The sequence below is a fragment of the Ahaetulla prasina genome, chromosome 2, assembly GCF_028640845.1.
Source record: "Ahaetulla prasina isolate Xishuangbanna chromosome 2, ASM2864084v1, whole genome shotgun sequence".
Taxonomy (NCBI): domain Eukaryota; kingdom Metazoa; phylum Chordata; class Lepidosauria; order Squamata; family Colubridae; genus Ahaetulla; species Ahaetulla prasina.
The window spans coordinates 225,864,411-225,877,666 of record NC_080540.1 but is presented as its reverse complement, the minus strand read 5'-3'; the positions used below and the strand labels follow the sequence as shown (position 1 = coordinate 225,877,666).

General features: G+C 37.5%; 1 protein-coding gene across 3 annotated transcripts in view; it reads right to left on the bottom strand.

The window, feature by feature from the left end:
• Window positions 1–1,064: 1,064 nt before the first annotated feature.
• PTPRD (protein tyrosine phosphatase receptor type D) overlaps window positions 1,065–13,256 on the bottom strand; it is a 1,472,813-nt gene continuing 1,460,621 nt past the window's right edge. For all 3 annotated transcript variants that reach the window (XM_058166456.1, XM_058166457.1, XM_058166458.1), the window contains 3 exons: window positions 12,519–12,673; window positions 9,568–9,703; window positions 1,065–6,980 (listed from right to left, as the gene is read on the bottom strand). In XM_058166456.1, the coding sequence (XP_058022439.1) occupies window positions 6,912–6,980; window positions 9,568–9,703; window positions 12,519–12,673 (360 nt within the window). In that variant the 3' untranslated portion in view covers window positions 1,065–6,911. The remainder of the gene's footprint in view (window positions 6,981–9,567; window positions 9,704–12,518; window positions 12,674–13,256) is intronic.

Genomic DNA, 13,256 nt, shown 5'->3' with positions numbered 1-13,256 from the left:
CCAGTGCAGGCCGCGCAGGATAGGTGTTATATGGGAGCAACGCGGTGCTCCCTCTATCACCCGCGCGGCCGCATTCTGGACTAACTGGAGCCTCCGGGTGCTCTTCAAGGGGAGCCCCATGTAGAGAGCATTGCAATAGTCCAGGCGGGAAGTGACGAGGGCGTGAGTAACTGTGCGCAAGGCGTCACGGTCAAGGAAGGGGCACACCTTGGAGAGGATTGTAAAGCACTGTGAAGCGGTATATAAGTCTAAATGCTATTCCTATTGCTATTATTACTGATAATGCAAGACAAACTGGGGACCTCCCTGCATCATCTATATCCCAGAGGTTGTGTTCAGTGTTCTGGGTTTTTTGTTTACTTGTTATTTTCCAGTCAAAATCAGTATGCTATGAAAAACTCTGTATCTGTATTCCTTGTATTGAGTTTTGAGCCCCCCAATGGGGATTATCAATTCAAATCCACAGGATCTACCTTTGCAAAAATAAACAATATCCACCAGCTTTAATCTTGGTTTGGGGAAACGGAGCCAGGGGCACACCTCCACGAAATTATGAAAATGGGTGAGATAAAGTATTTTGCACATTTAACACACGTTAGTAACAATGGAGGTCTTAATGACTTGGAAAAATGGTAACAGATGCAAATGACTGGAGCAATTTATGTTGCAAAGTCACTGAGCCACATATATTGTACTTCCTGGTAAAGTACGCCTACCTGCTGCTTTTTCTGCTGTAATAATGAAAGGGCTTTTCCTGATATTTTGCTGACATAAGTCAGCTGAATAAATTCAAGTGATAGCAAGAGCAATAGGTTAAAAAATAACCCTTTTATAGGTTTGATACATCATTATCTCTACTCATTATACTGCCCATTTTAAGGCTTTCCTAAGAAAAGCTGTTACCAGATGTTTCTGTACATATTTACTCATTGTTGCGAGACCGTTGGAACAATTTCTATCCATTACTAACATCATCACAGATGCAAGCTCTTCCTTAAATGGAAATTTATTCAAACAGCAGTCTATACACACATAGTTAGAAAACCATTCTTTTACTCAAGATTCATTATTTCAGAATGCCAAAAATATTCTGCTTTGGCAATATAATTACTTAACATACAAACACGCACCCCACATATATAAGTTTGCCACTGGAAAGAGCACCAAATAAATCATTTTAATTGGTTTCCCCCCCACCCCCACTGTTGTAAAAACTAAAGGGGCTTCAGAATGAGGATAACCAATCTGTGATAGTGGCAGAAATATCCTTCGTTGTGAGCGGTTCCAGAGAATAACAAGCACAATAAAAATACAACTGCTATGCTGAGTTTGAGGTTCCCAAATCAATATTTTGTTCAGCTGCGAAGTAAACATCATACTGTTAGATCACTTAAGACAGAACCAAGGCAGGCTGTTTGCATTTTCAGCACCTGCTTTGATTAGGCTTCAACACTCAAGGACTGAATACACACAACAAGCACTGTGTACACTCCATGGAGTACCTGAACAAAGGCTCTGGACAAAGATTCTCCAGCCGTTCTTCAGAGGTGGTTGGTTTCCTAAAATACAGATATCTTGACAGCCTGAGGCATTTGTGCTAAGAAAAATTGGTTTCTGCATTTCTGATGCAGCTGCTCACATTTCATTATTTCTGATTAGGTGCATGTCCCATCCTATTGACCAAGTAAGTGATAAAGAACCTCTCTAACATTATTGCATTGAGAGCCTATAGCTTGAACCATTCCTTGCAAAGCCCCTCTACAGTTGTGTGTAGATAGGCAACTTAAACATTTATTTATGATTGTACATGCAGATCATACACACGTGTGGAATTTATTTATTTAACAATATTAATATGCTGGTCTAATCCCTATAGATTCTGGGTGACAGAAAACCGTACATCTGTTCTAATATCGGACTAGTGTTTGCCAGTTTAAAGGCTGTCCCCCTTTGAAGCAATCAGCTTCAAACACTGTAGCAGATGAACATAAAATCCGTATTTCACAGGACTGTAGTCATCGCATTTTATGCTGCTACATAAAAACTCTGTCAAGAAAGCTTTCCCCCTTCTTATAGGAGGAAGTAAATCAAAGCTTTGGCGAAATGATATATTATCTAATTTAGATCAAAGATATTCCCTATTACCAGAGGCTATGCCTGCAAGAATAAGAAACTGATGAACAAATTTGGGACCATACATGGACGATAATGTCATGAAAGCATTAGTGCTTCCACAGCCCAGAAAATTGCTTCAAGATATTGCTGTCCTTTCAAATGGCGGTTGCTTTGCTAGTGAACTCAGGCTGTCCCTAGTCATTTTTTAAACAGAGTATTTATTTTGGCCATTGGTCAGAAATGCAAAAACACAAATATAAATAACGAACACCTCATTTTTTTAGCAATTTCAACAAATTGACAAGCCCTGTCCGGTGGTATCTGGTGAAATAAAAAACGAGGGACTCTGACAAGCAGAAGTGTGAGAAAAGACAACCGGAGTTGCGTAACACTGACATTTTTATTAGAATTCATTTGTAACAAATGGAGCTTGTGTCAGCAAAGAACTGATTTCCATACAGACTTTCTTTCGCCACTAAGGTAACGAAGTAAGAAAATAAAAAGCACGCCTTTCATTCTGTAAAACATTTACGCGTACTACTGATTAGAGGTAATTGTATTTTTTTTTAACAAGCCATTTTACAAGGTTTTTTTTTTGTTTTAATTTTTCAGTCTAGGCATCCAAAACGAGAGCAGAGAACACAACTTGTATTATTTTTGTAAAGACACTCCAAGCCTGAATGGCAACGCCACATAACAAGATGGATGACGGGACCCTCAGCCCTCTGATGATAGTCTTTTGGAGTATCAGGGCTCTTAAAAATTAAAAGATTAAAACCAGAAGGAGGGGGGAATAAAAAAGAGGGAAAATCTGTGTTTCATTGTTGTCCCTGCAAACTTTCCCCCTCTTTTATCATGTTTTTGTGTTATTTACATACACACAAGTGGAGTTTCATAATTGGTTTTCTTACAGATGGGTTCAAGTAATAATACTATTGGGTGTAGAATCAATAGGGCAGTGCATAGTACAAAGATATAGAAAGTGCAGATCACCCTCCTTTGCCCATCCATCCTCACCAACGGCTAACCATGCAAACCATTTTTTTTTTAAAAAAGAGAGCTAAAATAAAAGTTCTGTACAAATAATTCTTATATAGTTTGTGTATTTCTCCGTCATTAACTAATTACAAAATTATACATAACTACACATACATAGGTAAATAATAGCACCGTACTGATTATGCTGAGGAAACAAAATGCCGACTATGGTGAATGACGATTCACGAGACCGACTCGTTGAAAAAAAAAGAAAAGGAAAAGGAAATGAGAGAAGAAGAAAAATCACCACACCGCAAAGAAACCCAAATGGAATGCACATCAATGATTTGGATAGAAATCTCTTTAGAAGCAACTCCTGAATAGTCGCTTGGAGAGGACTGGCTATTTATTTGGTGGCTTTTTGGTGTCATGCGTGCTCTTCCTACTGATTTAGCTTATGAACTTCTTTTACAAAACAAATGATTGTTGGACAAAGGCTGGCCCTGATCTGTAGTCAGCCACCTTAAAAGGCATGTCTGGACAAGATGTCCACAGATAGAGCTGGGGCACAATTGGAGTCCTCCTAGACAAGGGGTGTCAAACTTGTGGCATCACATTTTCGTCACCTGACATATTGCAACTTTTTCCCCCCTTCCCTAAACCGGGGGTGGGCGTAGTCAGTGCGTGATGCATCTGCCTCGCGGGCCGTGAGTTTGACACCCCTGTCCTAGATACACGGCCTCTACAGGGATGATGGTGCAACTTTACACAGATCCATCTTGTGCGCCAATTGTGCCCTGACTTGGACCAGGAGGTCTTGCTCTTGCTCACATACGATTGATCGCTTCCTAAGCTGCCACATCCTTCTGCCATACCTTGCTGACAGCTATACCCACGATTACTAACACCTTAGCGTCCCAGTTTCTACAAGACCCAACCGATCCACATCACGCGGTCCTGCTCTTTGGGGGAATATTCTATTGCTTTGGCCCTTGCAGGTTTGTGCTTGAATTTAAGCCAATTCACCCAAAGCGTTTATGCAACCGTGCCTCTCCAGTATCGCTGGATGGCACGTCAATCTGTCGAGCCATCATTTTGATTCAATGTGTGAATTCAGTATGTAGCCTGGCCCTTTTTTATTTTTGACAGAAACAAATCAAAAGGAAACATGCAGTGCACACATTCATGTTGGATTCTGATGTAGAATTAAAGAATCTCACTCTGAGGTAGCCTTCTATAATGCTTATTTAAAAACTATTATACATATGTATGTGGATTTTTTTTTGTTTTTTGCGCTTTTTAATTGATTTTCTTAAAATATATATATATATAAAAGTGCTCAAATAGAATGCTTTCTAGTGTTTGGTCTTTTAATATATTTATTTCTGGTAATGGTGGAAAACATGGAAAAATAAATGTTGATGTAGGTATACTCTTGGTTGCTTTTCTTTATGGAAACACATCTATAAACATTTCTTTGTGATCTATATTTTGATCAAACATGGCACCAGGTAGACCTAGCCCAATATAAGAAACAATGGCTTCTGTTCAAGTGGCACAATCCATTTCTTCAGTTGTCATTAGACAATACCACCATAAGTCCTTTGTCCAATCCAGTTGACCTCAGGATCCCTCCCAGCTTGAGTTAAAAGAACCTGTTATGGCCTCCAGTAAAATTCACGTACATGAGTAGGGATCCAAACCCAGTCAAATTGCCATTCCTAAAGTATTAGGAGCATATTTTATTATATTTTTAGAATAGCAGCATGTCTATAAAACAAAACAAAATAAAATTATAGTTATGAATGCCAGCTGGCGACATTTTTGAAATAGTTTGCCTGTGCCTACAGGGTGCCTGACTACCCTCTGTTATGGATTTTAAAAATATCAATGGGGAAAATTTGGAATGAATATTGTTAAGAAAAACTTCACATCCTGAAAAGAGACTGTGTTAACTGGAGGAAAAAAAAGGTTGATGAAAAATCACAGAGTTTCTGTTGGAGCAAACATAGACAAAAAATAAAAATAAAAATGAAGCAATGCTATCAAAATAGGCATCAAATATAAGGCACTCTAAATGCAAAAATTAAAACTGGAAAACAGCATTTCTAACTGGTGCTGTATGCCAGAAAATATTCTGGCAACGTGTGTTTGGCTTTGCCCCATTATACGTCTCATTCCAAATATCTTATTCTATGCTGTGGACAATTTTATAAGTGGATACATTTTAAAAACCCTTGACAACTATTATAGCATTTTCCTTCCGTTACGGATATGCACTGACCTCCTTCGTATGCCTACTTCCTATACTTATTATGGATGCTGTTGCACTAAAATTTTCCAAATATGAAATCTCACTGAGAGCTATAACATGATATGCAATGCAATCCCTAAGCAGGTTTATTTAGAAGTAAGTCCCACTGAGTTAATGGGCCTTTTCTTCTAGTAACTGCGGATCAAACCTTAATGTGCATGGGTGATGAATGATGTGTGTGCACATGATTTCTACCCGTTAGATTTGGGTAAGGTTGAATTTCAAGTATCACTGATGTGCATTCCTCATTTCCCCTAGGAAATTGAAAAGAAAGCAAAACAAAAAGATAAAAGAAACACAAATCCCTCAAAAGCAAACCTCGAAATGCAGAGATGTGTAGAAATATTGTATGGTCTGAATGTATCAATTTGGATTTTCCCCCTACTACTTCAACAAATCCAAGTCATGGAAGAACTGATACATGTATATTTATATTTATATATTTATATTTATGTGCATTTCTTTCTGTCTATCTACGTATTATTGTTGTAGATGGATAGAGAGAGAATGAGAGAGATATACATATATTTATAATAGAAAGAGAAACTTGTGAGTGTTAGTAGCAGCTTTATACTTGCGCTTCCCTGTTGATTCCAAAAGAAATAAAAACAAAATCTCCCATATGTAGATTAACTGATTTATATTTCATTGGGAAAAAAAATCAAATGTAAAAGCAAGATCTAAATGAGAATGTGGTCCTGGAGATAAATATAGGGCTGCACAAAAATGTGCAAATTGTCAAAATTATTTAACATTTCTACAGCGAGATATTACAGATAACAGTTCTACAGCATAAAAAAAACTACAATTCAGAAACAAACAAAAAAATTGAACGGGTATGCAATTTTTGTTTGAATTTACTTCATCGAATGATAAACCTTTGTTGTTGTTTTTAAAAAAAGGAAAAAAAAGTTTGCACAGTTAAAAATGAAGCACAGGTCAGCAGTATCTTTACAATACTAGAAAACTAAATCAAGGACTTTCTTTTCAAACATTTGCCCTTTGCCCTCCCAACACCAAAGGTTACTGATGAGCAATATGGCGGGAAGGGGGGGGGATGTTGGAACCAAGAGGTGATTTTGTTCTGGAGGAGCCGGGACGGGCCTCCTGATGAACATCTGGCGCTGAATTGCAGAAACCTAACGTTGGCATCGTTCATTATCATGCGGTCCTGAATGAGATGATCATCCTCGGAAGGAATGTCCTCTTCCTTTTCATTCAATTTCAATCAAAACGGAATCTTGGGATCTCTGTAAACTGAAATCCTTCCGGTGCCTCAACCCAGTCAAGTTTCTTTAATTATGTTTCTGGTTAAGTTTACTGATGACTGAATTGTTGGTTCACCCGGCAGTTTTTTTTTTCCTGTTAATATTTCCCACTAATTGGTCTTTAATTTAAAGTTAAGTACTTCTCAAGCACACTGTATGGCTCAGAAGAGGCTCTCTGGATCTTAAAGGGCCTGTAGTTAACAATCCAGAATGGGTCAGCGTTTTTCCATTTGTTTTTACGTTGCATAGTGATCAAAGCTGCCCAGATATTCTAGTGCAGCTCGATAGCAGAACTGATACTGATCCTTGGGAAAGAAAGATGAAAGAAAGAGAGAGAGAGAGAGAGAGAGAGAGAGAGAGAAATTTGGGTTGAAATGAATATATTTGCTCAGCAAAGATACATTGACAATTTTTTAAATCCTGGTTATGAGAACAGAAAAAAGGGGTCACTTTCTGTGTTTACCAAAGCTCTGTGTTCCCTTACCTTTTCAGATTTATAGGGGATCAGGATAATTTTGGTTTAAAAGCTAATCAGAGTGGCAATTATCCTTGGCACAGAATTTATACCTCCCTAACAGGATACATATAAATGTGATGTATGTGCTTAACATTCATGTTCGTGGTAGCCACTAAAGAACTGCATCTGAATTATGGAATTACAGAGTGGAAAGGGAGATTGGACATGTTGTGTCTTGCCCGCCCTCAGAGCAGCCGGGGCCTTCTTACCTGCTCCCGAACACTGAGGAATGTATGCCTCCCGGCCCAAGTCCTGGCTCCATGCCCACACAAACTGCAGAAGAAGGAGCATCTCCCGGCCCCAGCCCTGACTCCATGCCCAGGCAAACGGAGCAGCTAGACCCCTCCCCCTCCTCCACAGCATGTGAGCCTGAGGAGGGTTTATTCCCAACAGCTGCTGATTGGTGTGACCCTCGCATCAGAAGGCTGGATAGGCGGAGGCAACAGAAGGAAGGGAGGGGCAGGCCTTAATGAGTGCTGAGTCATGGAGCCACACCCCATGGCCTATATAAAGGATCTGCTTTCTGGCAGTCTCTGAGTCAGGCAAAGTCGAACTTATCTTGCTGAAGTCACTTACTGGTCTCCTGCCTGCTCTGAGGACTTTGCTAGGACTTTGGGCAGAGCTGCAGAGGCACGCCTGATTCGGTTTTCCTGACCCGGCCGTCAGCGGAGGAGTGGGACACGACAGGACATCTAATACACAGCCCTTTGGTTCAAGAAGGTCTGGTATCAGGTTGTATGTGTAGAATGTCACAAGTAGAATGTCCAACTGGTGCCTTAAGTCACCCCTCCAGCAAGTGATCCATGGTTTTTTTTAGTAGACTAGCTCAAAGCCAGGCCCTCCAGCACTTTTTGGTGTAATCTTAATTGCAGAAAACACAAAAAGCAGCAGTAGGAAGACTACTTCAGAACATCCTGCCCTATGCATCTTGTTTCATCCTTATGCTCCTGAAAGAGAATATTGTGCTAGATTGACTTTCAGACAACCCTAACCCTAACCTTTGATACATTTTTTTCCTCTCTCTCTCTCTCTCTCTCTCTCTCTCTCTCTCTATCTATCTATCTATCTATCTATTGTCTTTCTCACATTAATTATTTAACGAAGACCTCAGTACTAGGTAACTAGCTCATGACTATTCCATAAAAATTACTTCGATGTAATCAGTAGTATTTTTTCTTAATATTATATTTAATCTTGTATGAAGAAGTCTAATAATTTGATGCTTGTAACAGTGATTTCCTTAAGTGTAATTAACAGTTTTTTTCTTTATATTTAAAATTCTAAATTATCCAACTCAATAACTTTAATTAATACCTTATAAACATCTTTGTCCCGAAACAACATAAGGCAATAAGATATATAACAAGATAATAAAGAGGGAAACATTCTCGTCCCTTAGCATTGTGGTACTTCTTCATTTTACTGATTGTAAGATCTACAGCCTCCTTTTCTTCTCCTTCTTGCCCTAAGCTGTAGCACCAGATTTTTGCTGAATCCAAAGTAAAATAAGGGAGAGGATCTTTCGGCTGTTATTGTGAAAACAAGGTGTGAGTTAAGAGAAAGGAATTCTATGGTGAGTCTAGAGGGCAAGGATTGGGGAGGGGGGGGGCTTGTTTTAAACCCCAGAACATTTATGGTCTTACTCGAAATAAAAAATGCAGGCCCTTGTCATTTTGTGTCTCCGGGGTGAACAGAATCTTTCAAATAATCAGGAATTTGGACAATGCAGGGATTTCCATCACACATGGAATGTGTGGACCCAATCCTCTGCAGCTATTTGGCTCAAGATGGGAGGTTCAGAAAAATTGCATCAGTTTATTCAACCTTCAATCAGATTTATTTATTTAATTTATATAATGCCTTATTATTTTTATAAACAACTCAAAACGGTAAACATATCTAATATTTCTTCGTCCTCTTAATTTCCCCAAAACAACCACCCTGTGAGGTAAGTTGGGCTGAGAGAGTGTGACTGGTCACCCAGCTGGCTTCCATGGCTAAGGCAGGATTAGAACTCATGGTGTCCTGCTTTCTAGCCTGGTATCTTAACCACTAGTTCCTGGGAATTTGCAGTGGACAACTGGGTGATAGTGAAACCACCTCCAGTTGCTAAGCTTTTAGTCCCCAATCAGGAACTAAATAAAGATGTGCTACTATTCTGCTCTTCTCATCCTGCCTTATATTTCAAGGAAAGTCTTCGTTGCTTAAAGCATCCTTCAATGAAAGAATGAAAATAGTCTATTTGTAGGCTTCTATATTGGCTTACGTTACAAAATATAAATAACAAATAGGAAATTAAGATAAATATTTGATCATTACTATATTCACGTATATACAGATGTATGTATGTGCATGTAGAAAACTGTATTTCTCACCTCTGTTTGTACCATGGCTGGCCGCTGCGTCCTTAACATTTTGACAGTCTGGAAAATATCTACAACACCTTCATATCTCATTCGTTCCAACACAATGCTTAGGGTTATGAACACTCCAGTTCTTCCAACACCCGCACTAGAAAGAAAGAAAGAAAGAAAGAAAGAAAGAAAGAAAGAAAGAAAGAAAGAAAGAAAGAAAGAAAGAAGAAGGAAGAAAGAGAGAGAGAGAGAGAAGAAAGAAAAACAAAAAAGCAAAATTTAATTGAACGCTAAACTGTGGACGGAATATAGCTTATGTATACAAGTTCCATATATAAACTGAACATGTAAATCACATTCTTGCAAGGTGACTATTTTCTGCTAAGCCAAATAATAATTGTAACTGAAATTCTGAATGTGATTTGAAGATCCTCAGTTTTTGAGTAGGAGTAGATAATGAAAAACTAGGAGACCTTTATCAACGGAGATAATTGAAAATAATTTTTTAAAGCATAATGCAAATACAGCTGATAGCAGAAGAACTACATTTAGTTAAAAGATGATACACAGATTGTGCTTTGAAAGTATTTTGAGAAAGCATTTTTTCTACTACCCATTAAAAGATTAGCATTATTGGATGTTGGGTAGCTCTTCAAAATTATTGTATCAGGCTCCTGGCCTAACTGTATGACAACATGGCTAATAATGCAAAATATTAATTAACTGAAAACACATTTTACAATCTGATGGGATAAAATCTTGGAATGTTCAGATTAAAATAATGATTTCAAGTTATTACTGTTTATCTTAAATGGGAAGAAAATGAAAGGAGGATTTTGCCATGTTTGCTTCAAACCAGTCCATGTCAATAATTAAAATAAAATGAAGAATAAATGTTACAATTACTCTTTCCTCTTTTTTCTTACAAGAAATCTATTAGGGGATTATATAAACAGTTGTACTGTAGATGCGTTTTTTGAACTGTACAAATAAAGGAGGAAAGCAAACACTTTTGCTATGATAATGGATTTTCAGCTAATGATTTTCTTAATCTCTCTTTCTCTCTCTGTTTATATGCCATAAATTATCAGTATGCATTTACTCTTAGTGAGCTACTCTTTTTGCAGGATAATCTACCCCCAACCAACCCTTCGATTTTGCAATGGTGTGCCCATTGATGCTTGAGTCCAATTGAGTCCATCCAGCTTGTTGCTGGTAGTATTTTTTTTCTTTCCTGCCATTTTTCCTGGATACATATGCACAAACACTTACACATAACTGCATGAAGAAATGTGAATGCAAATTGAACAAATATCCATCCTAGAAAGCAACAGTCCATACACACGATGGAGATGTGACATGTTCACGTAAGTGAAATAAAAAATTGGGACTCCATGGTGCACTTTATAATTTGGGATGTCGGTAATGCAACTTGCCATTATATGAGTTATTATATGACTATGAGTTTATGTCTTCAAGTGTTAACTAAATAGGATCAGTATTTATTTTTTACCCTGTCAAAAGATGATTTTACAGAGCTAATCCTTTAATCATAGTATCTGATTCGTAACTCTGCCTTACTTTTTGGAAGGATACAAACAGGAATTTTCTTCCTACTATTCACATCTAATACATACTAATTTGCTATGTATTCCCTCCATTGACTCAATTCTTTAGTCTATTAGCTTTCCCTTCCATGTATAGAAGACATAGATATGAAGACATATCACATCACCTGAATCAACATTTTTGAACAAATTATGGGGACAGGCATCCTTTCTATGGATGCAAAATTGCTGTACACATTTTGTAAATACCTAGAGAAAGATTATCCTTATTCTGTAGTTCCTGAGCATTTCTATGGCTGTTTCTGTCCATTTTTATACAGCTGATAATATTTTATCTTCTACTTTTGTTCCTGTCCAGTCTTTCACAAAGACTGAATATTAGAGTTCTATAGTCCCATAAGGAAGAAGCAAGCTGCAGAATTTCCAGAACTGGAAAATGGGGGTTACATTGTATAAATGGCTTAAATTTTGTTGTATTTTTAAATTTATATTTTATATTTCTAAATTTTATATGAATTTTAATGGGTTTTTAGAATTTTAAATGTTTTAAAGTTTTCGGCCAATTGTATAATAAGTTTTTAAATTTTGTTTTAATTGTATATTGTATTGTTTGGGTTTTTATTCTGGCTGCACACCGCCCTGAGTCCTTCGGGAGAAGGGCGGTATAGAAATCTAATAAATAATAATAATAATAATAATAATAATAATAATAATAATAATAATAATAATAATAATAATAATAATAAAAATCTTGCAATTCATTCCATTAGGCTGCACACATTTTACTGAACATATGATTATCAAATTAAAACACTCATTTTTGCGATCCATAAAGCAAATTGATTAAATAAACACAAAAGATTATGATTATGATAATCTTTATTACAGTCACTGAGCAGTTCGTAAGCAGTTCGTTCTATCTTAAGTATTCTGTAGGATTGTATTTAAAAAATGTTCTCCGTCTTGTTCCGTTTATATTCAACAAACCAATGAAATATTATTTTTCTAAGCTTACTAGAGGAAATAGTTGTCAGCTACTACAACCTTTTGCTTCACACAGGGATTTGTAGGAATATTAGTAGCACTATTACTGACAGATGACTGTCCAGATTCCAGTTAAATTCCAATAGAAGAAATTTTTCTTTTTTCTTCTGGGACTGCTAGATCTACTGCACGGGTCTACTATGTTGTTTACTGTCATAATTCTGTAGATGGGGAACGGAAACTGTCAGATAATGCATGATGAGTAAGGTCACACTGTCAGCTCAGTGCTGACATGACATTTGAACCACCTCGCATTTGCTTCCCCATGCCTATATTTCTACTTCGGCATGTGATGATCATCATTAAACTTCTTGTCATTTTAATCAAACAATATTTAGCATCTGCGTTTCTTTCTCTTACCTACAGTGAACCGAAATTGGCCCGTCTTGTCCAAACTGCTCTTTTGTTTTATGAACTTGGCCAATGAAGTCTATAAACCCTTCTCCCGATTTTGGCACTCCTTGTTCAGGCCAGTCGGTGAACTGGAATTGCCTCACTGTTCGGGACTGGCCATCCTTGGAATGAAAAGCAGAAAGATCAGATGGAAAGTACAGTAGAAGATGAGATGTTTAACATTCTTATTTAGATTTTGCAGTCCTATATTCACAAGAAAAGTGACCTGCAATAAAATGAAGATAGTTTTCCTGCGATCTAACTGCAGTCATGATGAAGTTTGCCTTTTGCTCCCTTTTTTTGCCATTAACAGAACCACAGTGACACAAGAGTGCAATTTCATTAACCACAGTGATGCTCAAATTATTCTCTGCCCTGGAGAGAATGTTTTTGACATTTAAATCTTGGAAAATGTATGTTAAAAGCAAAATATGCAGACAGGAAAATAGGCCTGGAGGAAACTTGATTTTGAAGCAATACCAACAAACACAAAAACATCTTTGGTTTATTGGTCACTATTATGCCCGCCTTGTTGTTCCTTTTCAATGTATTCCTCTGTTGCCCTAGCCAAACCACTTGAATGTTTATGGACAGGATTCATAGCATCTATTTCGCTATCAAAGCAGCATGAAATGATAGTGAAGCCAGCCTAAAGTATTAAAGAATATTCTTATTTAAGCAATTGCTGAAATTGCAATGCTGGAT